Raw genomic sequence first — 27,345 nt, 5'->3', positions numbered from 1 at the left:
CTCTCCTAGCTTCTGTCCACCACAACTTTGTGTGTGTGTATGTGTGTGTGTGTGTGTGTGTGTGTGTATGCGCACGTGCGTGTGCGCACGCTGCTCCTGAGGCTTAAACTCAGGGCCTGGGCACTGTCCTCAGTGTTTGCACTCAAGGCTAGGGATCTACCACTGGAGCCACAGTTCCACTTCTAGCTCTTTAGGTGGAAATAAGAGTCTCATAGACTTTTTTTTTTTAGCCAGTTCTGGGGCTTGAACTCAGGGCCTGGGCCCTGAGCTGCTTCTGCTCAAGGCTAGCACTCTACCACTTGAGCCACAGCACCACTTCTGGCATTTTCTGAGTAGTTTACTGGAGTTAAGAGTCTCAAGGACTTTCCTACCCAGGCTGACTTGGAACAGTGATCCTCAGGTCTCAGCATCCTGAGTAACTATAGATGTGAGCCATTGGTACCTAGCAATTTCTTTTTTTAAAGTCCTATGTAGCTCTGGTTGGCCTCAAATTCACAATCCCCTCACTTCTGCTTCCCAAGGGCTGGGATTTACACCATGCCTGGCCAAAAAACTGATTTGCTTACCATCATCTCCAGAATTTCAGAGAGTTGGAATCATATAGTCTGTAGCTTTTAAAGAATATCTTGTTTCCAAGTCTTCTCAATTATGAATAAAACTGCTATAATGCAAATATTAAGTGCACAGGTTTTGGTGAAGATCTATGTTCAGTTAAACAAGAAACACAATTGTTGGGTCATATGGTAAGCATATGTTTAGTTTTGTAAGAAATTGACAGACTAGGGCTGGGAAGGTGGCTCAGTGGTAGAGTGCTTGCCTTGCATGCATGAGGCCCTGGGTTCGATTCTTCAGTACCACATAAGCAAAAAAGAAAAAAACCAGAAGTGGCACTGTAGTACAAGTGGTAGAGTGCAAGCCTTGAGCTGAAGAGCTGAGGGACAGCGCCCAGGCCCAAAGTTCAGGCCTCACAACTGGACCAAAAAAAAAAAAAAAAGAAATTGACAGACGAGCCAGGCACCCACTATAGTTCATGCCTGTAATCCTAAGTACTCAGGAGGCTGAGATCTGAGGATCATGGTTCGAAGCCAGCCAGGCAGATAAGTCCATGAGACTCATCTCAAACTACTAACAAAAATCATAGAAGTGGAATTGTGGCTCAAGTGGTAGAGCACTAGCTTTCAGCAAAAGAAACTCAGGAACAGCACTTAGGCCCTGAATTCAGGCCCCAAGACTGGCACAAAACAAGAAGAAAAAGAAAAAAGAAAGAGAGAGCGAGGGGTGGGAGTTGGGGCCAGCTGTGAGCTCTTGGTGCTACACATCCTTTTCCAGAGATGCCACACATACAAACTCAAGATGTTGGTAATGAGAGAAGAAAGAAGTTTTTTCATGATATGAAGACATGGAGGATTAAAGTCTGAAACCAGACTGAGTAGAAAATTCAGACTCCACTGCCAATTAACTAGCAAAAAAAGCCAGACTGGAGGTGTAGCTCAAGTGGTAAGAGTATGAGCCGCAAACAAGAATGACAAGAGAGAGCATAAGTCCAATATCAGCACCCCTCCTCCACCAAAAAAATTCTTGAGCCAGGAACTATGATGTAATCTTTGTGCTCAGGAGGTTGAGGTAGAAAGATTTTTTTTTTTTTTTTTGGGTCCGGTCATGGGGCCTGAACTCTGGGTCTGGGCACTGTCCCTCAGCTCTTCAGCTCAAGGCTAGCGCTCTACCACTTGAGCCACAGTGCCACTTCCGGCTTTTTTTCTTTTTGCTTATGTGGTGTTGGGGAATCAAACCCAGGCCTCATGCATGCAAGGCAAGCGCTCTACCACTGAGCCACCTTCCCAGCCCATGAGGTAGAAAGATTTTGTGGTCAAGATTTGGGAAATAAATTTGAGACCCTGTTTCAAGCAAACAAAACATCATCATATTCACATAAAAAGAAAATTCTTCCAAAACACAATGGACTGTTGAAAAGCATGTGCATTATTTACATATGTCAAACTCATCCATTCCAGCATTTGCTGAGCGTATTTGTTCTGCTGTATGTCTGCTGTCTTCAGAAAGTTACTTGATTCACCTCAGACTGCTGGCCTTTTCTTCAGATTTGGTTCCAGTCCTAGAAGACTGGGTACAGTGATCTAATTATGTGCTTTCCTGATTGCTATAATGCTGTGATTTCTCTGCTGCCTCCATCCCTGCCTTACTCCAGCTCATTCATTTAAGTTAACATGCTCTTTATACATGAGTAATATCAAACTTCACAATGTACAGTGGTGACAGGTTAATTACATACTTTTTAAGAGATAATACTGAAGTAGTAACACAAGTTATCATGTAATTACCATTGTTTTTAAAGGTATTACCATGTAATTAAAGGAAACCTGATATAATACTTTACCAAGCAACAGTATGGAACTCTGTTTTCCCTGCCTTCCTTTTCATAAAAAAATTGGTTTTGAGTACTTTGGGGATCAATTTCATTTTCAACCTTTGTGTATTTTCCATGTTTCTTAGTTATCTACCCTTTAGTGATGATTTGCATGCTCTCTTAAGCTAGCCTGCTGGAACTTCTTTCCTCTGTATTAACAGTCAACAGATATGTGCTCTCACATGGCCCATGAAGAAGTGAACACACAGGCTCTATTTTTATATCTATAGATGGTTTAGGAAAGGGAGTGAGATACAACTTCTTAATAATTTGTATAATAATAACAATAATAATAATAATAATAAAATTCTCAATTTACCAGACTTAAGCTATACCACTTATTTATATTTATTTATATTTTATTTATTTACTTGTTTTGTCAGTTCTGGGGGCTTGTACTCAGGGACTGGGTGCTGTCCCTGAGCTTTTGCCCTCAAAGCTAGTGTTCTAACACTTGATCCACAGCACCACTTCCAGTTTTCTGATGGTTAATTGGAGATAAGAGTCTCATGGACTTTTCCTGCCCAGGCTGGCTTCAAACCATGATTCTCAGATCTCAGCCTTCTGAATAGCTAGGATCACAGGTGCAAAGCCACCAGTGAGAGGCCTATTTATTTATTTATTGGCCAGTTCTGGGGCTTGAACTCAGGGCCTGGGCACTGTTCCTGAGCTTCTTTTGCTCAAGGCTAACACTCTACCATTTGAGCCACTTCTGGCTTTTTCTGTTTATGTGGTACTGAGGAATCATACCCATGGCTTCATGCATGTTAGGCAAGCACTCTACCACTAAGCCATATTCCCAGGCCCTTATATTTATTTTTTGATTTCGAAGTATTTCCACTGTGGGGATAGAGTGCCTTTAGTTAGGTATTCAAATAAAATATTTCAAGTGATTAATTTTTTCCAAGTTAATCTAATTTTTCTACCAATAGGATCAATATTATTATTTTTGGGTTTGTTGTTGGTTGTGGGGCTTGAAATGTGGGCTTGGGCACTGTCCCTCAGCTCTTCAGCTAAGGGCTAGTGCTCTATTGCTTGAGCCACAGCACCACTTCCAGTTTTCTAGTGGTTTACTGGAGATAAGAGTTGCATGGACTTTTCTGCCCGGGCTGGCTTTGAACTGCAATCCTCAGATCTTAGCCTCCTGAGTAGCTAGGATTACAGGCATGAGCCACTAGTGCCTGGCAGATAATATTATTGTAATCTTTATTTTAGAATGCTTGTTTCTGAGCAAGAAAGCATTTATTCAAGATTATATACCACTGCCAGTTAAATTAACATGAGAACAGAGTTCCTTCTTTTGTTTTTGTTCGGTTGTGGGGCTTGAACTCTGGGCTTGGGCGCTATCCCTCAGCTCTTCCGCTCAAGGCGAGCGCTCTACCGCTTGAGCCACAGCACCACTTCTGGTTTTCTAGTGGTTTATTGGAGATAAGAGTCTCATGGACTTTCCTTGCCTGGGCTGGCTTTGAACCGTGATCCATAGATCTCAGCCTCCTGAGTAGCCAGGATTATAGGTGTGAACCACCGGTGCCTGGCTTTTTTTTTTTTTTCTATTTAAAAATATTACTAAGTAGTTGTACAAAGAGGTTGCAATTCTACAAGTTAGGTTATGAGTATAATGCATCTTGATCAATGTCATCTCTTCCACCGTTCTCCCCCATTTTGCCTTCCCATCCCTGCCCTCAAGTTGAACATTACCACATTCACTCACCCTTCCTCACTCCATTTTTGTGCCCCCACACATGTTTCTACTTCCTGATACTCATTTTGTTAAGCAGTTTGTTTGTTGTTCAGGAATTATACCATTGGATTCCTACCCTGAGCATACTGTACTATCCTTTGGTTGGTTTGTTGTGTATATATGCATAGAACCCTGTATAGGTTATTATGTTTGTATTTCAGCTCTAGCGTCCACATATGAGAGAAAACATGCACTGTTTTTCTCTCTGGGCCTGAAGTACTTCATGTAACATAATTTTTTCACCAGATGCAGATGGCTCACGCCTATAATCCTAGCTACTCAAGAGGCTGAGATCAGAGGATCACAGTTCAAAGCCTGTTCGGGCAGGAAAACTGTGATACTCTTGTCTCTAGTTAACCACAAAAGGCTAGAGTACTAGTCTTGAGCAAAAGAAGCTCAGGGACAGTGTTCAGGCCCTGAGTTCAAGCCCCAGGAGATAAATGCACATGCACATGATACACGCACGAGTGTGTACACACAGATAACACACACACTAATAATAATAATAACACTTTTTTCTAGGTCCATCCATTTCCTGCAAATGACATATTACTATTCTTTCTGGTAGATGAGTAAAATTCTATTGTCTACATGTACTACATTTTATTGATCCACTAATACTCTATAGTGCATCTAGACTGATTCCATAACTTGGTTATTTTGAATAGTGCAGCTATGAAGATGGATGTGTTTGTACCTTTACTGTATCTTGACTTGTAATATTCCAGATAGATGCCCAAAAGTGGTATCACAGGGTAGTTCTATGTTCACTTTCTTTGAGGAATCTCCAAACTGCTTTCTGGAGTAGTTGTACCCACAGTTTTCTCTCAGGAGGTAGAGTAGAAAGCCAAGACAGGCCAGGAAGCTGACCCGGTAGTTGGGAAAGGCAGACATGCATGGCAACTAGGTAACATTAGTGAATGAAACATTGGCATGAAGATCCATAATACTCTAGAAATGACTTGGATCTAGAATTACCAACTGGCTCTACCCTTTTGAAAACTTGTCAAGTTTTAGCTCTTGTTGGAGATTCCATTGAGATTCCTCCTGCAACAAGTAGCACTTAGTGAATCCTTACTGTGGGTTAGCAACTGTATGTGATATAAACCTTGTTTTATTTAACTTTCTATTATAAATGAGAAGACAGAAGCGTAGACATGCTAAGTCCATAGTCCCTGTTTTTTCTTTTTTTGTGTGTGTTGTTTGCCTGAATACTTGAGACTGGATTATGGAAAAAGAACTGAAATTTGTCTTGTTTAATAAAGCAAATGAGGGCTGGGAAGATGGCTCAGCGGTAGAGCGCTTGCCTTGCATGCCTGAGGCCCTGGGTTCTATTCCTCAGCACCACATAAGCAAAAAGAGAAAAGCCGGAAGTGGTGCTGTGGCTTCAAGTGGTAGAGCGCTAGCCTTGAGCTGAAGAGCTGAGGGACAGTGCCCAGGCCCAGAGTTCAGGCCCCATGACCGGACCCAAAAACAAAAACAAAAACAAAAAAATAAATAAATAAAGTAAATGAGAAGTTCAAGCTCAAAGCACTAGCAATTTGGTGTGTGATGAGGACCTTCTTATTTTCACGTGGTAGAAGATAGAAGGAAGCAAGAAAAGCACAAGCTAGCCAAATCTTGTTTCAAACCTTAATAGGTGTAAATCTCATTAATTAGGGAGGAGCCCTGGAAGTCTACTCAGCTCTTAAAAGGCTCCTACCTCTTAATTTCATCACGCTGGCAACAAAAATTATAGAGGGGACACTTTCTAACTATAACATTCCCAAATAAGTTAACTAAATCACCAAGACATAAACTCATATCTTTTGATTACTTGTCTTATCATTATGGCATGATGTCTTTCTTTTCTTTTCTTTTTCTTTTTTACCAGTCCTGGGGCTTGAACTCAGGGCCTGGGCACTGTCCCTGAGCTTCTTTTGCTCAAGGCCAGCACCCTACCTTTGAGCCACAGCACCACTTTTTGCCTTTTCTGTTTATGTGATACTAAAGAATCGAATCCAGAGCTTCATGCATGCTAGACAAACACTCTACCACTAAGCCACATTCCCAGCCCCCTAATGTCTTTCTTAGAACGCATGAACTAGGTGAAAATGTGTCATTATTGCTTTTGACTGAGTCAATGAAACAGTGCCCAATGCTAACATTATAGGGCCTACTGTATCCTGTCCTGTCATACCCAGGAAAACAAGGCTCCTCACCTACTTTTCGTTCTCTGGAAACCTAAACAGAATGAAATACTGTATTGTGGGGAGTTTGAAATGTACATTTAAAAAAAGATAAGTAACAATGCAGTTATAAATCCACATCTTTTCTTTCTCTTCTTTGAATATTTTACCACAGACTAAATACAACAGTGAAAAGCCTCTATCTTTTGAAACATAAATGTTTACACGATATGATTCATATACAAAACAGGTCATTTGTATATAAGATATGAAGTATGTAAATATATAAATTCATATTATATATGAATAGATATGAACATATATGAAGAGTTTTTAGGGGCATCTTTTTTTTTTTTTTGGTCGTGGGGCTTGAACTCTGGGCCTGGGCGCTGTCCCTCAGCTGTTCAGCTCAAGGCTAGCACTCTACCACTTGAGCCACAGTGCCACTTCTGGTTTTTTCTGCTTATGTGGTGCTAAGGAATGGAACCCAGGGCCTCATGCATGCAAGGCAAGCACTCTACCACTGAGCCACCTTCCCAGCCCTGGCATCCTTTTTATATAACAACATTTAACATGCTTACTTCATGGCAGAGATCTAACTATGGGAAGAATTTGAATTAGAACTACATGTACCAATAAACACAAGATAGCATTTCAAAGACAAAGAATCTCAACATCTTTTGCTATCTTTTTGACAGATAAAGTGCATTTCCCTAGGTTTTAGAACTGGTTGACTCCCAGAAACATAATGTTTTATTAGTCATTTAGGCAAGCTGAGGCAGTGATGTAAGAAAGGCATGAGAGTCTTACTGTAAAGCATTGAATAAACTATTGTAGATATGGGAAGACACATTAAATATAGTGGTCAAACTTAATAAATTTTCATTTTATGTTCATCATCATCAGTGAGTGATTTTTCTCTCAATCATGATTTTTTTTTGGCAATTTACAAGAGGAAGGTAGAATGTTTATATGAAAACCTTTCATCAAGTTCAATGCTTAATGCAGCTTCTATAGAAGATAGGCAACTCTGCACTCTGAAGCAAATTAGAGCACTTTAGTACCCTGTCTAATGAAAGTATTTACAAAACAAGACAGTTTATATATCTAGGTCATATAAGTATACTAAAGATGCTAACAATTTTTTTTTCCTACAAAGGCATATTTTAAGTTACTTAAAATTACTTTATTGTTTAAAGTTGATTTTTTTTTCTTCTGCTGGCATGAACATGGCTCACTGTCTCTCTTACACTGCTTATGGCTGTCTCTACTGGTAGTGTAATTATTAGAATGAGAAAAAGTCTAAAAACCTTTAGCCATTAAATTCATATATTTAATAAGTCACAACCTTGAAATGTTGCTCTACCTGAAGACACTGTTAACAGTGCTCAGCTATTATTGCTAGGGGAAAGTTTTAATAAAAGCTAATTAAACTACAAAATTCCCAAGTGGATAACTGATTTTAGGGGCTAAATTTCTGGTACTTCTAATTATTCTCTGATGGCTTTACTTAGAGTTTCACAAGCATGACAGATGACAATGAAAAATAGCAGTGAAATTCATCCACTCTGACACTGTGCTAAGCATCAGCTTCTCCCTCTCCAAGTAAAATCAATACTCTGTTTGAGTAAACACGTTTACAGCTTTATTAGGATGTCTTGCTTGTTCTGTAACAGCTACTTGAAGCTGTGGTAACAAATCGACTCAACTCAGTTAAACCTAGAGAGCTGGGTAAGAGGCCCATCGATAAGGTTGTTATAAAAATAAACTGCAGGAGATCAGAAAGCTGGAGCAAACAGTCTGGCAAATGTCAATATTTTCCCTTAGAGAGGATGACAAAAACAGTGAGATCATGTGGAAAGTCTTTTTTCCTTCCTCAAAAATGGTTCTGTTTTCAATTGGATAAAGCATTTCTACTTTCTGTACATAGCTCTTCTGAATGAAATTTTCACTTCCTAATTCCCATGTGAATCTGGAAGAGGAAGTTGATACAAATACTTGGCATTTTTTCATACCATTTCAGATTCTTTATTTTCCTTTACTATTCTGAGACATAATTTGGACTTTGCTAACCTTATAAAATGCCTATAACTTATTTATTTGGTATACTTGTGGCAGTTTAGTTTTACTTGTTTTTATTAGTGGAACAAAACTTTTGTCCTCCACATTTAGGAGATCATTTTAATAGAGTGCTCTGTCTTACAGTAACTGTGAGACTGATTTGTGCCTTCAAAATTAGGCCTTTTATGTCTCTGTATCTAACAGGAGCAAATAGTTTTGGCTTTACACAGGTTGTACAACCTGCTGAGTAGTAGTAGGTATATAACAAGTCTGCTATCTATTAGGAGCAAGCGCCCACCATAGCTACCAAACAAGGACTCATAACCCCTCATTTAGATGTCCACAGGTTGCTCAAAGAACTAACATCTGGCAGGAAATTCCCACTTCAACTTGGCTAGTTTAGACTAGCCAGATGTGACAAAGTAATGATTTCCCTCTTGCTGAAAAGTGCTCTAATGTAAACTTTTCTATATTCATATAGTCTAGTTAGTAAAGTTTTGTTTTGTTTTGACTTCCCATTGACTATCACTACCAACCAGTCATTAAACTCATAAAGTAAAAGTAACTTGTGGCCCATATATATGAAAGCACAGACTTACTTTCTGGGAAAAAGTAACACAATAAACATTAATTCTGAAATAACAGAAAAAGCTACAGTGCCTAGTAGAGTAAGTTCTGACCTAGCAGGTATTTACATAATGGAAACCAAAGCTTAAGTGGTGTCAGATGGTGCAGTGGCTGACTGTACAGGAAGTCAACTCAAAGCAAAAGCTCCTTGATGACAGCTCAGCCCAATGCAATTCCCAGTATAAAGCACACAGCTAAGATGTATGTAATCATGCTTATAATAAATAGCCAGAAGAGTAACTAGTGACTGTAGCTTTATCCATGAGGACAACTTACTATCTCTTTGTGATAGCTGGAAATGGGAACTTGCTTTAGTTCAATTGGCCTGCTTTAGTTCTATTAATTTGCATTAAAAACAAAGCCCCAAGGTCTTCCATTTTTCAAAATGCCCATTGGGGTGGGCTATGTAGATCAGCAGCTGTCTTTGAGCATGCACAAGGGCCTAGTGTCAATCCCAGCACCAAGCATAGAGCAAGAACCTCTCTGGAACAAGATGACCACAAGCTGTAAGGCTACACTTAAGCCCTTCATTCACAAACGTATAATTAAATATACATATTTTTTGGTAGTGAGATTGAATCTAGGGCTTTGTTCATGCTACACTCTTAGTCCCTCTCCTCTTTTTATGCAGCACTGGGGGTTTGAACTTAAGGCTTTGAGGTTGCTAGGCAGGTGCTCTCATCACCTGAACCATGCTTCCACCTCTTTTTGCTTTTGCTATTTTTCGTATACATTGTTACATTTATGCTGGGGCCAGCCTGAACCTTGATACTCATATTTGTTCTCTGTATAGCTAGGATGACAGGTATGTACCACGATGCCCAGCTTTACTTGTTGATATGGAGATCTTATTTATTTATTGGCCTGGACTGGCTTTGAACCATGATATTCCTAATCTCAGTTTCATGAGTAGCAAGGATTACAGACATGAGCCCATGCTCAGTTTAGCAAAAAAACTTTTAACCAAGATCCTTTTATAACATGAATTTGAAATGAAATTAATATTCTTTCTAATTAGATTAGAAGGAGGGTAATCACTTAGAAAGTGATTGCTACATGGTCTTAACAGTCATTTATATATCATAGGTAATCTTTTGTAGGATAATATATTTCCTCTGCTAGGACTCTGCTAATTTTGAAATGAAAGGTGCTCAAAGGCAGCAGTTAGTTTAGCAGCACCTAAAATAAATGTTCTAAGCTACAAATGGCTCATAACCATGCTGGATGAAGGTTTTTGTCTGTCTGTTTTTTTTGTTTTGTTTTTTGGTTAGTTGTGGGGCTTGAACTCTGCGCTCTTATGCTTGAGCCACAGCGTCACTTCCAGTTTTCTAGTGGTTTATTAGAGATCAGAGTCTCACGGACTTTCCTGCCTGGCTGGCTTTGAACTGAGATCCTCAGATCTCAGCCTCCTGAGTAGCTAGGATTACAGGTGTGAACCACCCACACCCAGCTGGATGAAGGTTTTTTTTTTTTTTGGGGGGGGGGTCGGTCGTGGGGCTTGAACTCTGGGCTTGGGCGCTGTCCCTCAGCTCTTCAGCTCAAGGCGAGCACTCTATCACTTGAGCTACAATGCCACTTCCGGTTTTCTGGTGGCTTATTGGAGATAGGAGTCTCACGGTCTCTCCTGCCTGGGCTGGCTTTGAACTGCGATCCTCAGATCTCAGCCTCCTGAGTAGCTAGGATTACAGGCGTGAGCCACCAGCGCCCGGCTGGATGAAGGTTTTTAATCTGAACAATGTTGACCCTCAGGAGAGGTCTTTAGCCTTTTACCTGAGAGTTGTATATGTTTATGTAGCTGGACACAATCTGCCAGAATTCACTTTCAGTGTACTGGTAATGTGTAGGTTCATTCCAAACACGTATAGTTTCCATAAAGCATATGACTATATTCTATTTGATTAACATAGGCTGGTATTGACAGCCTGGGGGGAACATATTGATTAGGCCTCTTTCAAGTTATTTGTTATGATTTTTCTTCTCAGTTTCATTTACTGGGAAGACACAGGCGAAGAGATTTCACCGGGAACAATGACAGTGCCTGTCACAAAATGTTCTCAGTGTTGCCATTTGTTACTATGGCAGTGACAAAGAGGGTTCCAAATGAAAAGGCAGACCTGCTGTGACAAAGCACAGCAGGACAACAGAAGAAATTTTCTCCTGACCTGGGAAATTAGGAAATCATACTTAGAGATTATAGACCTGTCTGTACTTCAAAAGGTACAATCCTGGCACTTGGATTTGAGGGAAGAATGTGAAGAGCGTTCCATCAGTGACAAATAAAGAGCAAAGGTGACAAAGTGCTTACGATCTCTAAGCAGAACAAGGAGGAATGCTTGTCAGGGCGAGAGGAATTTGTCACTGTCACTAGAGCCTTGTGATTGAACTAATAATTTAATTCATGTCCATTTGGGGTAAAATTACCCATGAATAACCATGTTGTACTTGTACACCCCTTAACTGGCTAGAAGTAACCCAGGACACTCTTGCACTGAGCTATGTGAGCAGTACATGGTGCCTGGAGCCATGCTTTATTTATTTCTTGCTTTCTTACTTAGTGCCCATCCTGGGGCTTGAATTCAGAGCCTGGGTGCTGTCACTGAGCTTCTGTGTTTAAGGCTAGCATTCTACCACTTCCTGCTTTTTCTGAGTTAGTGTATTAGAGATAAGTATCTCATCAATTTTCCTGCTTGGGCTACCTTTGAACCATGATCCCCAGAATTTGGCATGAGCAACCAATGCCTAGCCATGATGTTTTATCTAAAATCATGAAATTCAGAAAAAGAAAATTATTGTTCTTCACCATAAAGTTGACTGGAATACAGATAGGCAACGTTACAACTAAGACTGCAATACCCTTAGACCTGAAAAACTTGAAAGTTAATAGCATGAATATATTATCTATCTAAAGATGGACTGTGTCAATCAGAAAGGAGATATGTTAATCAGGCAATGAAGCAGAAAAAAAATGTAGAAAAGGAAAAGAGTAAGAAACTAAAAGTTTCCATTGTTTCTCCATTTATGTTCAGGATAGAGTGAATGAATGAATTTAATCGTGGAAGGTTTTTATTTTTGATGGTAGTCCTGGGGCTTGAACTCAGGGCCTGAGCACTGTCCCTGAGCTTTTGTGTTCAAGGCCAGCACTCTATTTCTGGCATTTTTGGTGTTTTATTGGAGATAAGAGTCTTAGGAACTTTCCTGTTTGGGCTGGCTTTGAAATGAGATCCTCAGATCTCAGCCTCTGAGTAGTACCCAGCTTGCTGAAATAATTTTTTTTTTTTTTTTTTTTTTTTTTTTTTTTTTTTTTTTGTCGGTCGTGGGGCTTGAACTCTGGGCCTGGGCGCTGTCCCTCAGCTCTTCAGCTCAAGGCGAGCGCTCTACCACTTGAGCCACAGAGCCACTTCCGGTTTTCTGGTGGTTTATTGGAGATAGGAGTCTCATGGTCTTTCTTGCCCGGGCTGGCTTTGAACCGCGATCCTCAGATCTCAGCCTCCTGAGTAGCTAGGATTACAGGCGTGAGCCACCAGCGCCCGGCTTGCTGAAATAATTTTTAATCCTAGCTCTTGCTGGTGTGCAGATGGGAATAGGCTTACAGTTTAAAATTCCATTTTAAACCAATAGATCTCTTAAAAAAAAAAAAAAAAGTACTTCCAACCCAGTAAGACTGTTTCTGCTGGAAGAGGGTATTAGGAAGCTTAGATCAATGCCATTAAACAGCTGAGTCATACAACTTTTATTATTTGGATTTTATGCTAATCAAGCAAGTTTATAATCTGGCCTTCTAAATGTATCTCTGTCGTGTAATAGCTTCTAAAACTTAGTGAAGAGTTCTTGGTCAAATTCACCAGGTAATGCAGACTTTGGATTCTATCTTTTCAGTTTCTTCCACTCTCTCCCTCCTTTCTATTATCTGAGCTCCATAAAAAAAAAAAATTTTTTTTGTCTTAAAAAAATCGCAGGCTGGGCTGGGAAGGTGGCTCAGTGGTAGAGCGCTTGCCTTGCATGCATGAGGCCCTGAGTTCGATTCCTCAGCACCATATAGGCAAAGAGAGAAAAGCCAGAAGTGGTGCTGTGGCTCAAGTGGTAGAGTGCTAGCCTTGAGCTGAAGAGCTGAGGGACAGCACCCAGGCCCAGAGTTCAGGCCCCACAACTGGACCAAAAAAAAAAAAAAAAAAAAAAAATCGCAGGCTGGGGATTAAGCTTAGTGGTAGGGTGCTTGAATGGCATGTATAAGGCCCCTGGATTCCATACCAAGTACCATAAGCAAAGCAAAGCAAATCCATTTTAAGAAGTTTATAGAAACATTAAATTACTTACTATATGTAAAATGATTAGCCAGTGGTATAATATAAACATTATCTACTGCTATTACTAGATAGCTTGAGTTACCCAGAATGCACTGGATCCTCTAACTAAACTAACTGACAATAGGGTGTTATGTCATTGCATGACCTAGTCATTTCAGGTTTGATTATCCTGGGAATTGCACAGAGGAGGTTTAAAGTGAGAAACTACTAATGGATACTAATTCAGTAATTACCATCAGAGTTTGCCTAGTTTCAACCTGTCTTCTACTTTTTCTTTTTCTTTTTTTTTTGTTTTCCAACAGGACCTTGTTAGATATCTATATAGCCTGGGCTGGTCTTAATCTCATGATCCTACTTAGCTTCTAGAGTACTGTGATTACATTTCACACTGTGTTCAGCTTACTTTCTCCATTCTGATTTTAACAGAGTGAGTAAAATCCAGTTGTGAGTCTGGATAAATTAGAAATAATGCTGTCAATGCTCACATAGGGCCAGTGAACTGTAGTCTGTGTCAAATCTGGGCATGGCTTGTTTTTTTTAGAAAGCTAGAATGCTAAGAAAGTTTTATTTGGTTTTTTTTTTGTGTGTGTGTTAATAATTGTAAAGCGTTAATTTAAAAAAAAAAGTGGTAGCTGGGCGCCGGTGGCTCATACCTGTAATCCTATTTACTCAGGAGGCTGAGATCTGAGGATCATGGTTCAAAGCCAGCTTGGGTAGGAAAGTCCATGAGACACTTATCTCCAATAAATCACTCAGAAAACCAGAACTGATGCTGTAGCTCAAGTGGTAGAGTGCTAGCCTTGAGCTGAAGATGTGAGGGAGAGCACCCAGGCCCAGAGTTTAAGCCCCATGACCAACAAATGGTGTTGGGCGCTGGTGGCTCATGCTTATAATCCTAGCTACTCAGGAGGCTGAGATCTGAGGATCATGGTTTGAAGCCAGCCTGGAAAGGAAAGGCTGTGAGACTCATTTCCAATTAATCACACACAAAAAAATGGAAATGGGACTGTGGCTCAAGTGGTAGAATGCTACACTTGAGTAAAAGGAGCTCAGGGACAATACCCAGGCCCAGAATTCAAGCCCCAGGAACAGCAAAACAACAACAACAAAGCCAGATGGTAACAATATCAACAAAAACCCAAGCAAAGCCAGGTGCCTATAATCAAAATTGATGAACCAACATCTAGGCTATGAGAAACTTGTTTCTCTTTTATTACTTTAGGATATTAACTAGCACAGCTTGTTTGTACATTAAAAACATTAGATTTTTGTTGGATGCCGGTGGCTCACACCTGTAATCCTAGCTACTCAGGAGGCTGAGATCTGAGGATCTTGGTTCAAAGCCAGCCTGGCAGCAAAGTCCATGAGCTTCTTATCTCCAATAAACCACCAGAAAACTGGGAGTAGCGCTGGGGCTCAAGTGGTAGAGTACTCACCTTGAGCTGAGCTCAGGGACAGTGCCCAGCCCAGAATTCAACCCCCAAAACAATAGCAACAAAAAAACCAAAAACCCCAAGGAAGCAAGCAAGCAAGCAAATATTCAAGACAGCCTGTATGTGGCTTGCAAAGCTTGAACTATTACAATCTGACCTATCACACATACATAAAAGGTTGTTCCACAGTTTATTTTCTCTTTACTTAACTGTACCCCGGTAATAAATATAACTAGGCTAGGTAAGTAGTGTGGGACAAAAGAGGTTTAAAATCTTCTAGCTAAAATTCCAACTGCTTTGCTAGAGATCATTTATCATTCTAACCTCTATATGAATGATAGCTAGCTATTTGGTATCCTAAGAAGAGCACATGTTTCCCTCTGTGAGTGCTGGCAGCATAATAGGTAGGGCATCTACAAGGGAATCTGTTGTTGCAGGGGGGAAAGAAGGCCCGGATGTAATGGCTAATTATTATCATATCTATGATAACTTCATTGTATGGCTTTCTGAATGTCACAGAAATAGAATACTTACAGCTGGACAGATTCTTTTCTTTAAGTATCTTTAAAAATTAATATATATTTTTTATTGTGAAGATACTGTACAGAGGGGTTACAGTTACATTTCCTATTGAGCAGTTACCCGCTCCTTTGTTTTCCCCTAGCATCACTTCCCTCCCTAACTCCCCAACTTCTCCCTCCCCTCCCCCCAAGTTGAAGAGTTCGTTTTCAACATAGTGTCTTGTACATCTCATTGTTACAATAGGTCAACCTGTATCTTCATTTCAGGAAAAGCTGGACAGGTTCTAAAGTAGTAATTCATATACAGGGTACCAGGGTATAATTTTTTTGGAATAAGATTCTTGTCTAAGCAGTTTCTAACCAGAAAAGTCCATGTTTCCTTAGTGCATTATTCAATACAGATTAATTCTGAGTAAAATATTTTTACCTAACAGGTTTATACTCTGAAGAGGATGGAATAGGAAAATTGACAGCCATGTTACATTTTCAATGATGAAGATTTGCAGAGGAAGGAAACCAAAAAACAAGTATAATGGTGAAATAGGATATTGTCTGTGTAATGAACTCTTGCCAACAAATATAGGGCATGGAGTATTCTATTTGATACCAATTCACTGAAAACTGGCTATGGAAAATTTTGGAGAAGGAAAGTAAAAATTTATATTGGTGAAAAGACCATTAAAATAAAAGGATATTTTATAAAGAATATTAAGTTTAAACTGTCACATAAATTTAAATGTTTCTCATGATTCATATTGTTCCTTTAAGGGAATTGGGTAGTGGTCAAGCAATAATGTGTATTGCTTGGTGTTCTGAGAAAGAAATAATGATTAGGATATAGCCCTTTGGGCTATATTTCAAGACCAACTTAACTACAATGAACTGTAAGGAGTTTAGACCTATCACAAGAAACTTTGAATCAGATTTTAGTTTTGTCTAAGTCATCAAGCCCCAAATTTTCTAGTTGTCTTAAGCTTATTTGAGTAAATACATTAGTCCTTATAAAATTTACCAGTTCTTACTGAGACCAAATTAGGGAAATATTTTAACTTTTTCTAGAATAATATACACCCATTATTGTGTTAGAAACAGATGTTATAACCAAGGGATATAATCCAGAGACACTATGAGGTTATTAGCATGCTGCTTAGTATTCACTATGACTTATTGGAAGGAACATGTTAACATTAGGCCTAAAGGGCTATGAGTATACTATCTACTGTACTTAATGTAGCTTGTTTATGCAATACTCTGATAGATACAATTAATCTTGTGAAAATGACTAGGGTATAACAAATTATCTTTACCAAATATATATTTTTCCTGTAGTAAAATCCCCTTGTAATACTCCCCTTGTAAAGAATATTAGGAATTAATTATTAATTATTAATTTTGGTGTGTTACTCTTAGAACTAGAACTCAGGGCCTTGATGTTGTCATTGGGCTTTTGGGATAAAAGCTAGCACTCTACCACTTGAGCCACAGCTCTATTTCTGGCTTTTCTGATGCTTTATTTGAGATGTCTTATGGACTTTCCCTCTAGGCTAGCTTCAAACAGCAATTCTCAGATCTCAACCTTCTGACTAGCTAGGATTACAGATCTGGGCCACAAATGTTCAGTTTATTAACTGTTTTTATTTTTAAAGTAATTTTATTTTTATTTTTTAATTTTTTGCCAGTCCTGGGGCTTGGCCTCAGGTCCAGAATCTGTCCCTGAGCTTCTTTTGCTCAAGGCTAGCATTCTACCACTTGAGTCACAGTGCCATTTCTGGCCATTTTCTTTTGCTCAAGGCTAGCATTCTACCACTTGAGTCACAGTGCCATTTCTGGCTTTTTCTGTGTATGTGGTACTGAGGTATCAAACCCAAGGCTTCATGAATGCCAGGCAAGCACTCTACCCACTAAGACACATTCTCAGCTCTTACTTTTGTTTTTTTTTTCAATACCATTGATGTTCATTGATACGATGGATAAAGAAAGACAGATTGAGAAACATACTTGACAGAAAAGTATCAAACAGAGCCAGAGTATAAAATATATGCAACATATTTCATTACTTAAAAAAATAATGAGTCTGTACCTCCAACAAATGCATCTCCAGCTCCAATGGTGTCAATAATTTCTTTCTGGTCCTGATCCAGGACAGGAAAAGCAGTGACTTCATTTTCTGCAATTAGAGACAACAAGGCAAACTGACTTCTCTTTCCTTCTTCTTTTGTTTTGTTGGTCATGTGGCTTGAACTCAAGGCCTGGGCTCTGTCTCTGAGCTTATTCATTCAAGGCTAGCACTCTACGACTTTAAGCCACAGGATCACTTTCAGTTTTCTGGTGGTCAACTGGAGATAAGAGTCTCAGGGACATTCCTGTCTGGGCTGGCTTCAAACCACCATCCTCAGATTTCAGCCTCCTAAGTAGCTAGGATTGCAGGTGTGAGCCACGGTTGCCTGGCTTTGACTTCTTCCTTACTGGTTTCAAGGGCAGAAGCAGGGCATTAGTTCTGTATTTTGTATTTGAGCTCTTGGGAACCGAGGTGCAGTCATCTACATATAATACTTCTTTTGTTAAATTTCAGAACATAGATGGTATATATGTCTTGTGAGTTATACCAAGGTAATTCACATTTTAAGGGTAACAATTATAAAGAGCAGCAGTGCATTTCCTGGACAGTACAAGTAGTTAAATAGAAACTATGTGCTAAAGGAAATATTCGTATGGATTAGATAATGGTCTCTCACAAAGACCATGTTCCTTCAGTGAAATCTTGGATGAAGTTACAAATACAAAGCTATAAATTTAAAAATACAAATAATGAGTCTTGAGAGCTTCTCTACAGAAACCCGTAAATAGCACAATAAAATTATTACTGTTTTGTTATAATAATGTCAATGTCAAGGATTGTTGATTTTACTTGGCTTATTATAAACAAGCTCATCTGGTCAGCTAACAAAGGGGAGACAGACCACTGAATGTAAGTACAATGTACACAGTGCAATGGGAAGGGTGGGGGAGAGAGGAAAGGAGGCAGAGGAAGGGAAAAGGAAGGAAAGGGAGGGGAGAGGAGAGATATTTAAGTGGGTTTTATTAGAAATAATTGGAAAAGGGCTGCAGTCTGATTTAAGAAAAGGTCTGTATCATAAATATTTATAAAGTAATCTAGTTTTATTACTTCCAAATATAAGTTATATTCTTAAGGGAACTAACAACTATAAAATAGAACAAATAGGCACTAAATAAGGAAAATGAGCTAAGCTAATGACACCATTACTATTAATAATAGGGTTGAATTGTGTAATAATACAAAATGTCTATAAAATACTCAGTAATATAAGAATTAAGTACCAGATTTATATATTTTGAAATAATTATTTTAAATGGAAAGGGAAGCACAATTAGGTATAATTCCTAAAGTTTCCTGTTTGAAAAAGTTATTTTGTCTCTTAATGCCAGTCCTGGGGCTTGAATTCAAGAGTCTGGTCAGTTCCCTGAGCTTTGTGTTCAAGGCTAGTACTCTACCACTTGAGCCATAGTTCTACTGTGGCTTTTTTTTGTGGTTAAGTGGAGCTAAGAGCCTCCCAGTCTTTTATGCCCAGGCTGGCTTTGAACTTTGATCCTCAGATATGAGACTCCTGAATAGCTAAGATTACAGATGTGAGCTACCAGAGCCTGGGTAACTGGACAAATTTTTACTTATGAGCTGGGCACCTGTGGCTCATGCCTGTAATCCTGGCTACTCAAGAGGCTGAGATCTGAGGACTGAGCAGGCAGGAAAGTCTGAGACTCTTATCTCCAATTACCAACTGGAAAACTGAAAGTGGTACTATGGCTCAAAAAGGTAGAGCAGAGCCAGGCACTGGTAGCTCACGCCTATAATCCTAACTACTCAGGAGGCTGAGATCTGAGGATCACGGTTCAAAGCCAGCCTGGGCAGGAAAGTCGTGAGACTCTTATCTCCAATAAACCACTAGAAAACCGGGGGTGGCGCTGTGGCTCAAGCGGTAAAGCACTGGCCTTGAGCTGAAGAGCACAGGGACAGCGCCCCAGCTCAGAGTTCAAGCCCCACGACCGAAAAAAAAAAAAAAAAGAGCAGGGACAGTGCCCAAGCCCTAAGTTCAAGCTCCTCGACTGACTAAAAAAAATTTTTTTAACTTATGAGTAAAACCTAACTCAAAGTGGAAGAGTATTTTGAACCATGGTTCTTATTCTAGACAGCTGAAAACTCTATATGAGGTTTGATTATACTGTTTTTATGGATATATACATAGATTGTTGCTGTATTTTATTTATTTTTGTTGTTGTTGGTCATGGGACTTGAACTCTGGGCCTGAGCACTGTCCCTGCTGAGCTCTTCAGCTCAAGGTTAGCGCCCTACCACTTGAGCCACAGCACCAATTCTGGGTTTTTTTCTCATGCATGTGAGGCAAGCATTCTACCACTGAGCCAACTTCCCAGCCCTAATGGTATAAATTATATACATAAGAATATTAAAGGGCCGGATGGCCACACATACAGGGCTAGTGGCTTACACCTGTAAACTTAGCTATTCAGGAGGCTGAGAGCTGATTGCGGTTCAAAGCCAGCTTAGGCAGGAAAGAATATAAGACTTTTAGTCCAATTAGCCATCTTAGAAGTAGCACTTTGGCTCAAAGTGCTAGAGTGCTAGCCCTGAGCAAAAAAGGTCGAGGACATTGCCCAGACTCCAGGTTCAAGCTCTATGACTTACAGAAAGACAACCAAAAACAAAAGAATATTACAGGACTGGAAATTTAGCTTACTGATATAGCATTCATCTAGCATGCACAAGGCCAAACAAAAAAATATTATACATATCTATATATAGATATATATCATAATTTAACATAGATACAATGCAGTCTCCATTATTTTCTGCATTTAGACAACTAGGAGACCTCCTTTCAAAACAATGACCCTGGAAATCTGCAAGATCTTGAAATGTGTTCTGAGTCATGGAAGGTAGACTAAGTAATGTTTAATCATATTAAAATTCAAATGACCAGCACAACCTACTTCACAGCTATACTAGACAATTTATCATGAGCATCACCTGAAGAACATTCACTAAATCTCAAGACATACTATGAAGCTCAATTCATATGATTCAATTGGGTACAGTTTTTTGCTTTTCTTCTTCCCAGTATTGGGGATTGAATTCCAGGCCCAGTACTGGTTCTCAACCACTTTAGCCATCCCTATCCCCAAGCCCAGGTGGGGTCTTGATTTTTTTTTTTCTGTTGGTTATGGGCCTTGAAATCTGGGCCTGAGCATGTCCCTCCACTCGTCAGCTCAAGGCTAGTACTCTACCACCTGAGCCACAGCGCCACTTCCGGTTTTCTGGTGGTTAACTGGAGATAAGAATCTCATTGACTTTCCTGACCAGGCTGGCTTTGAACTGAGATCCTCAGTAGCTAGGTGTGAGCTACCAGCACCTGTCCCCCCACCCCCCCTTTTTTTAAGACTAAAGATATTGATATTATAGGGGAAGGCTTGATAACACTGACCTAGACAATGAGTTTTTGGAATAAGAACTCAAAAGTAGATAAATGAGATTTTACACACACACACACACACACACACACACACACACACACACATAAAGCTTCTGTACAGCAATGGAAATAGAATGAAGAGATAATGTATAGAATAGGAAAAAATATTCACAAACTACATCTGATACTATCAAAATATACAAGGAACACAAACTCATTAGCAAGGAACCAAGTGGCATTATTTAAAGTATACAAATAGACATTAAAAAAAAAGACATACAGATTTTTTTTGTCTCCTTTGTATGTTTTTCCCCCTATGGTACATCCCCTGTTGTCACTGTACTTGATTTTGGTACCCTGCATCTTGTATCTACATTAGTGTAATTTGGGGAGGGTAAAGGAAATAACAGAATGCTAAAACAAGGAAACAGACACCCATTGCAACAATGATACCCACAAGACAGTATATTGGAAATGAACTTTACAATTTTGGGGATGGGGGGAGCAGTAAAAGAGATGGGGGAGGGAAAGGATAGTGAGAGAACAACAAGGAAAGGGGTAACAATGCTCAACAAGAAATGTACTCATTGCGTTACTCTAGTAACTGTAACCCCTCTGTATAGCAGCTTTATAATAAAAATACATACATACATACATACATACATACATACATACAAATAGCCAATAGGTACAGGAAAAATTCTCAACATTACTAATCCTCAGGCATTGCAAGTCAAAACTGTAAGTTATTACCTCACATTTGTAAGAATGGTTATTATCAAAAAGACCATCCAAATAACATCACCAAATGATGTGGAGAAAAGAACTCATATACACTTGGTGACTTGATAAGTTAGTACAGACATTATGGAAAATAGTACAACAGTTCTACTACTGGGCCCACAGCCAAAGGAAATGAAATCAGTATTTTCAAGATGTATGCACTCCCTCATTCACTACAGCACTATTAACAATTGTTAAGACAGAATCAACCTAAGTGTCCACCAACAGATACATGGGTAAAAAGTTGTAGTATATACACAAAATGGAGTACTATTGAGCTATAATTTGCAAAAACCTGAATGAAACTGAAGAACATATTAAAGCAAAATAAACTAGGCACAGAAAGATAAGTATCACGTGATCTCACCCATATGTAGAATATTAAAAAACTGATGTCATAGAAGGATAAAAAATGGTGGTAACTAGAGGCACGGGGCTTAGAAACTCCATCAGACTTGCTTTCTTAGGTAAGGGAAAAAATGTTCTAAAATCTATTAAGATAATGATTGCACAGCTCTAAACATACTCAAAATTAGATCATATACTCTGAGTGAATTGTGAGGTATATGCATAACATTTTATTAAACTGTTAACAAAAGATACACTATCCAGGCTGCTCTGAATATTTTTTTTTCCACTTGGAGAACTTTCAGTACTAGTAAACAAGAGCATCTCCCTGTTATGTTTTATTGCTGAATAATAGTCCAGTATATGGATATACTCTAATTTATTTAAGCAGTCTTCTGATGATGGGCTTTAGGTTATTTTCAATCTTACCCACCACAGACATTATTGTAAAGCATTAAAGCTCTTATTTTTAAATAGACTTCAAATTTAATTATTGTGCTTAAGAGCCTAGTCAATAATATCCTCCCTACTTTATGCAGAGAATGGACACCGGAAACTAGTTGTATTAATGGCGTGAAATATGTCTAGGTCACAGGACAGTGAAAAAACCAGAATCCAGGATCTTTTCACTAGGACACACAAACCAGGATATGAGCAAAAACACCATTGCTCAGACTGCCCTAATAAACAGGGTAATGAAACAGATGACAAACTTTGCTAATAATAGAAATTTATAGAACAATCCTAATTGCCAAGGACTTTTGGGGAATGAAGAGCTCTGGATTAGTTTAATTTTCTGGTTAACTAAAGAAAAAGCAGAAAGTCTTTTTTAGTTGGAATTTTTAATAAATATATTAACATAATATATTAATATACCATGACATTCCTGCTTTAATTAGTTTAGTTTATTAAACTGCATGAAATTTTTCTTTGCTAATAGAGAATCCTATAGCACATCTTAATGTCATTATCCTGAGCATCATTTTTTATTGTAGTTCCAAAAGTAGAAGTGATTTGAAGAATAGGAGGCTAAGTAAAATGGTGGTAGTACACTGGATTACAAGTAAAAAAAGCCATGGCTTAAGTTTGCTTTTGGCTTGGCTAATTTATACAACATGGATTTATTAAGAACACATCCTGTTAGGTACTCCATTAGGGACTAATAGTGACCAGTGTAGATTGAAATCCTGCTTTTTGGGGGCCTACTTTCTAGTGGGAATAGGCAAGAAGCAAGTAATGACTAAGTAAATAAGATAACTGAGATATTAATAGATGCCACAGAAAAAGCAGGAGAATGTGATGAAGTGATGGGAGTAGAGCATCAATGGCAAGAAAGAGCAAGCAGGTGAAGATTCAGTAGAGCCTCCAAAGCACTATGCTTGGTGAGCTAAGGGCATTTAGGGTAAAGAAGGTCATGGAACCACAGCATAATGAATGTGTAGGTTTAATGGCATTTCATTCTTTGTAAATGGGAAAGATAAAAAGATTACTCTGGAGGGACTGGGAATATGGCTTAGTGGTAGAGTGCTTGCCTAGCATGCATGAATCCCTCAGTTCCATTCCTCAGTACCACATGAAGAGAAAAAGTGGTGCTCTGCCTCAAGGGGTAGTGCTAGTCTTGAGCAAAAGAAGGTGAAGGAAATTGCCCAGGCCCTGAGTTAAAGCCCCAGGACTAGCATGGTGGAGGCTGGGATTGGGGTCAATGAAGCTAATTAACTAAGTAATCTTGGGAAATTCATAATGTACCTTAAACTCAGTGACTGCTTAAAAAAACAAAGATAATACTTGCTCTACCTACTCTACCTATTTCTGTAACTATATATATATAACTATATAACTATATATATTTATATATAAAGTGTTAACAGTATGAAAGACTTTGTCAAATATAAAACCCAATACAATTCATAAGATAGTCTTAGGAGCTTATTTCCTTCAATCAGGCAGCAAGTTTTTGTTGAACAAGAGCTATGAACTCTTCATACTTTGTTGGATTCTTTGGCAGAAGAGAAACGGGAGGAATACTAAGACATGATTTGTCTTCTAAAGCCACTTAGAACTTAGATGCAAGGAGAAATCTGGCATGTGTTATAGATTAAGGAAACATCACAAAGTAACAACTATTAGAACTTCAATAAACATTCAAAGGAGAGATGGAACAACAGGACTTTGGTTAACTGGATGATTTGATGGAGAAAACTGAACCTAAATTAGGTTTTAAAGATATGGTTAATGAAACCTAGCATTAATGGCATGAGCCATTAATGTAATCCTAGCTGTTCAGGAGGCTGAGATCTGATGATTGAGGTTCAAGGCCAGCCTGGTCAGGAAAGTCTGTGAGACTCTTATCTCCAATTAACCACAGTTGGAAGTGTAGCTGTGGCTCAAGAGGTAAAAAGTATGAGCCACGTTGCAAGGGGGTTCATATTCCAACTTTACCCTCTGGTAACCAAGTTAAATTCTCTGTCTCCAGGGCATTTATGAACATTTAGTTAACACATATAAAGCACTTAAGTTAGACTGTAGGAAGCATTCTAATTTTTTTCATGATACATGGACAAGAATATTCTATTAAAATGAAATTTTACATATAGGGATATAGGTCTCAGTTAAAATCTCTGCTTCTGAAGGCATGGCTTTGAACTTGAAGGACACTGGCTATATAATTGTTAGTATTTATTTTATTGTGCCAGTCCTGAGGCTTGAACTCATGGCATGGGAGGTGTCCCTGAGCTTCTATTGCTCAAGACTAGCATTTTACCACTTGAACCACAGTGCCACTTCTGGCTTTTTTTGAGTAGTTTTTGGAGGTAAGAGTCTCACGCCTTTTTCTTTCTGGGATGGCTTTGAGCCACAATCCTGGATTTCAGCCTTCCAAGTATCTCCCAAGTAGCTCCTGCTGCAGCAATGATCAGTCCAGCTGCTACCACTGTACTGACAATGGCTCCACGCACGGCTTCCCAGCCTCCACCAGGAGTGCATCTCATCCCCACTAGGAGGCCTTGGCCTTCACTATAGCACCTGGAAGCTATATATTATTGTTTGTGGTAAACTCTGTTAGTTTTTTTTCTAACTTTCTATAAATGTTTTAAATTAATGCTAAACTATTCAGTTTATGCAGAGATAAATGAGTGCAAAAATAAGTTTTCAAAGGCTAGGAAGGCTGGTGTACAACACTTGCATTGCAAGCAAGATGTCTAGCATTGGATCCTCAGAATCACAAAAAGGAATGAAGGCTGGGAAGGTGGCTCAGTGGTAGAGCGCTTGCCTTGCATGCCTGAGGCCCTGGGTTTGATTCCTCAGCACCACATAAGCAAAAAGAAAAAAAGCTCGAAGTGGCGCTGTGGCTCAAGTGGTAGAGTGCTAGCCTTGAGCTGAAGAGCTGAGGGACAGCGCCCAGGCCCAGAGTTCAGGCCCCATGACCGGACCAAAAAAAAAACCACAAACAAAACACAAAAAGGAATGAAAAAGTTTTCCATAGAAAAATGACCAAGAAAATAATTACAGGTAGAATTACTGCTCTCTTTTGTTTGGCATGCATTTTTTTCTCAGGAGGTTTCTGATAGTTTTAATATTAGGGTTTTCTAAATGAAGCATGTCACTTTTAATATAATTATACAAAGTTCTCTTCAACTTCTTTCTTCTTTTAGGTCTATAATCAATTCTCTTACCCCTAAGAACTGGTTTTCCCTGCTGTCTTAGTGATAACTTACTGGACATATATGGATTGTCTAAGTTTGGTAAGGTTCCTAGCTCTGATTCAATCGGCTATACTCAGGGAAGGAACTAATGGCACAAAATGTGGCTGTCTAAGTAAGAAAATCTATAGAAAAGATAATAATTCATCTGATGATCCCTCCACCCAGAACTCTGCTGAAGCACATTCCAGGTGCTTTGTACATACTTGTGAGTTTTTTCATAAATACCAATCTAATTGCTTTATTACCTTGTTAAAATGTTTTATTTATTATTATTATTTTTTTTTTTTTTTGCCAGTCCTGGGGCTTGAACTTTAGGCCTAGGCACTGTCCCTGAGCTTCTTTTGCTCAAGGCTAGCACTCTACCAGTTGAACCACAGAGCCACTTCTATCACAAAGCCAAATTCCCAGCCCCCTCCCCATTTTTTACTAAATAAGTAACTGTATTCAAGTGGTATACACCTGTCATTATTGAATACTAGCTCCAAATACTATAATATTCTTAATGTTCTCAAGTTAAATAAAATCTACCAAAGCTTTGATTTATCTTGTTTGTGCTGAATAGTTTCAAAAAACTTTATATTTGAGGCATTTAATTATAAAAAGTTGGTACTCATAAATTTATATGAACTTAAAATTCATCATATATTTACTTTTTTGTTTGTTTGTTTTGGTTGTAGGACTTGAACTCTGAGCCTTGGCATTGTCCCTGAGCTCTTCAGTTCAAGGTGAGTACTCTACCACTTGAGCCACAGTGACACTTTCGGTTTTCAGGTGGTTAACTGGAGAAGAGTCTCACTGACTTTTCTGCTCTGGCTGGCTTTGAACCGTGATCCTCAGATCTCAGCCTCCTGAGTAGCTAGGATTACAGGCATGAGCCACTGGCACCCAGTTTACTTTGTTGTGGGGCCTGAACTCTGGGCCTGGGCACTGTCCCTGAGCTGCTTTTGCTCAAGGCTAGCACTCTACCACTTGAGCCACAGCACAACTTCTGGCTCCCTCCCCCCTGCACCCTGCTCCCTCCAGTCCCCCTTATGTGATGTTGAGGAATCAAACCCATGCCTCATGCATGCAAAGCAAGCACTCCACCAGTTAGCCACCCTCCTAGCCCCTGGTTGATTTAATTTTTTTAGCCTGACCTTCTCGTAAATTTTTAGCTCCACTAATTTTGTCTGCTATGTAAAGAGATCCTCTTTTGTGTGAGTGATTTAAGAGCATAATTCAGCTACTCAGGAAGCTGAGATCTGAGGATCACGGTTCAAAACCAGCCCAGGCAGGAAAGACCGTGAGACTCCTATCTCCAATAAACCACCAGTAAACCGGAAGTGGCGATGTAGCTCAAGTAGTAGAGGGCTCTCCTTGAGCTGAAGAGCTGAGGGACAGTGCCCAGGCCCAGAGTTCAAGCCCCATGACCACCACCACCACCAACAACAAGGAGCATAATTTATTGATGAGCATCTTTTATCTTTCCTTTATTGGCAGTATTTATTTATTGCCTAGTATTAATGCTGCTTCCCGTTTTGTCATTTTGGGTTTAAATCTACGTCTGTAATAGCCACCACTGAAGACAGATTTTGGTAGGCTTTGAAAAACTTGTTTTACTTGAGGCTCCATATGCTTCATGGCTGTAAAACATAATGGTCTGCAAATCCTAATGCAGCAATGATCAGTCCAGCTGCTACCACTGTACTGGCAATGGCTCTGCACACGGCTTCTCAGCTTTCACCAGGAT

At 39.3% G+C, this 27,345-nt stretch overlaps 1 protein-coding gene and 1 pseudogene across 5 annotated transcripts in view; both read right to left on the bottom strand.

The window, feature by feature from the left end:
* The window catches only part of Adk (adenosine kinase), a 424,911-nt gene that overhangs the window by 19,706 nt on the left and 377,860 nt on the right, over positions 1 to 27,345 (bottom strand). For all 5 annotated transcript variants that reach the window (XM_070020633.1, XM_070020634.1, XM_070020636.1 and 2 more), the window contains one exon: positions 17,361 to 17,447. In XM_070020633.1, the coding sequence (XP_069876734.1) occupies positions 17,361 to 17,447 (87 nt within the window). The remainder of the gene's footprint in view (positions 1 to 17,360; positions 17,448 to 27,345) is intronic.
* On the bottom strand, positions 26,708 to 27,251 carry LOC138825687 (mitochondrial import inner membrane translocase subunit TIM14-like; annotated as a pseudogene).

Source organism: Dipodomys merriami, unplaced genomic scaffold (genome assembly GCF_024711535.1).
Source record: "Dipodomys merriami isolate MVZ:Mamm:240054 unplaced genomic scaffold, mDipMer1.0.p SCAF_14, whole genome shotgun sequence".
Taxonomy (NCBI): domain Eukaryota; kingdom Metazoa; phylum Chordata; class Mammalia; order Rodentia; family Heteromyidae; genus Dipodomys; species Dipodomys merriami.
Note: the sequence above shows the minus strand (reverse complement) of the source record. Positions and strands in the feature narration are given on the sequence as shown.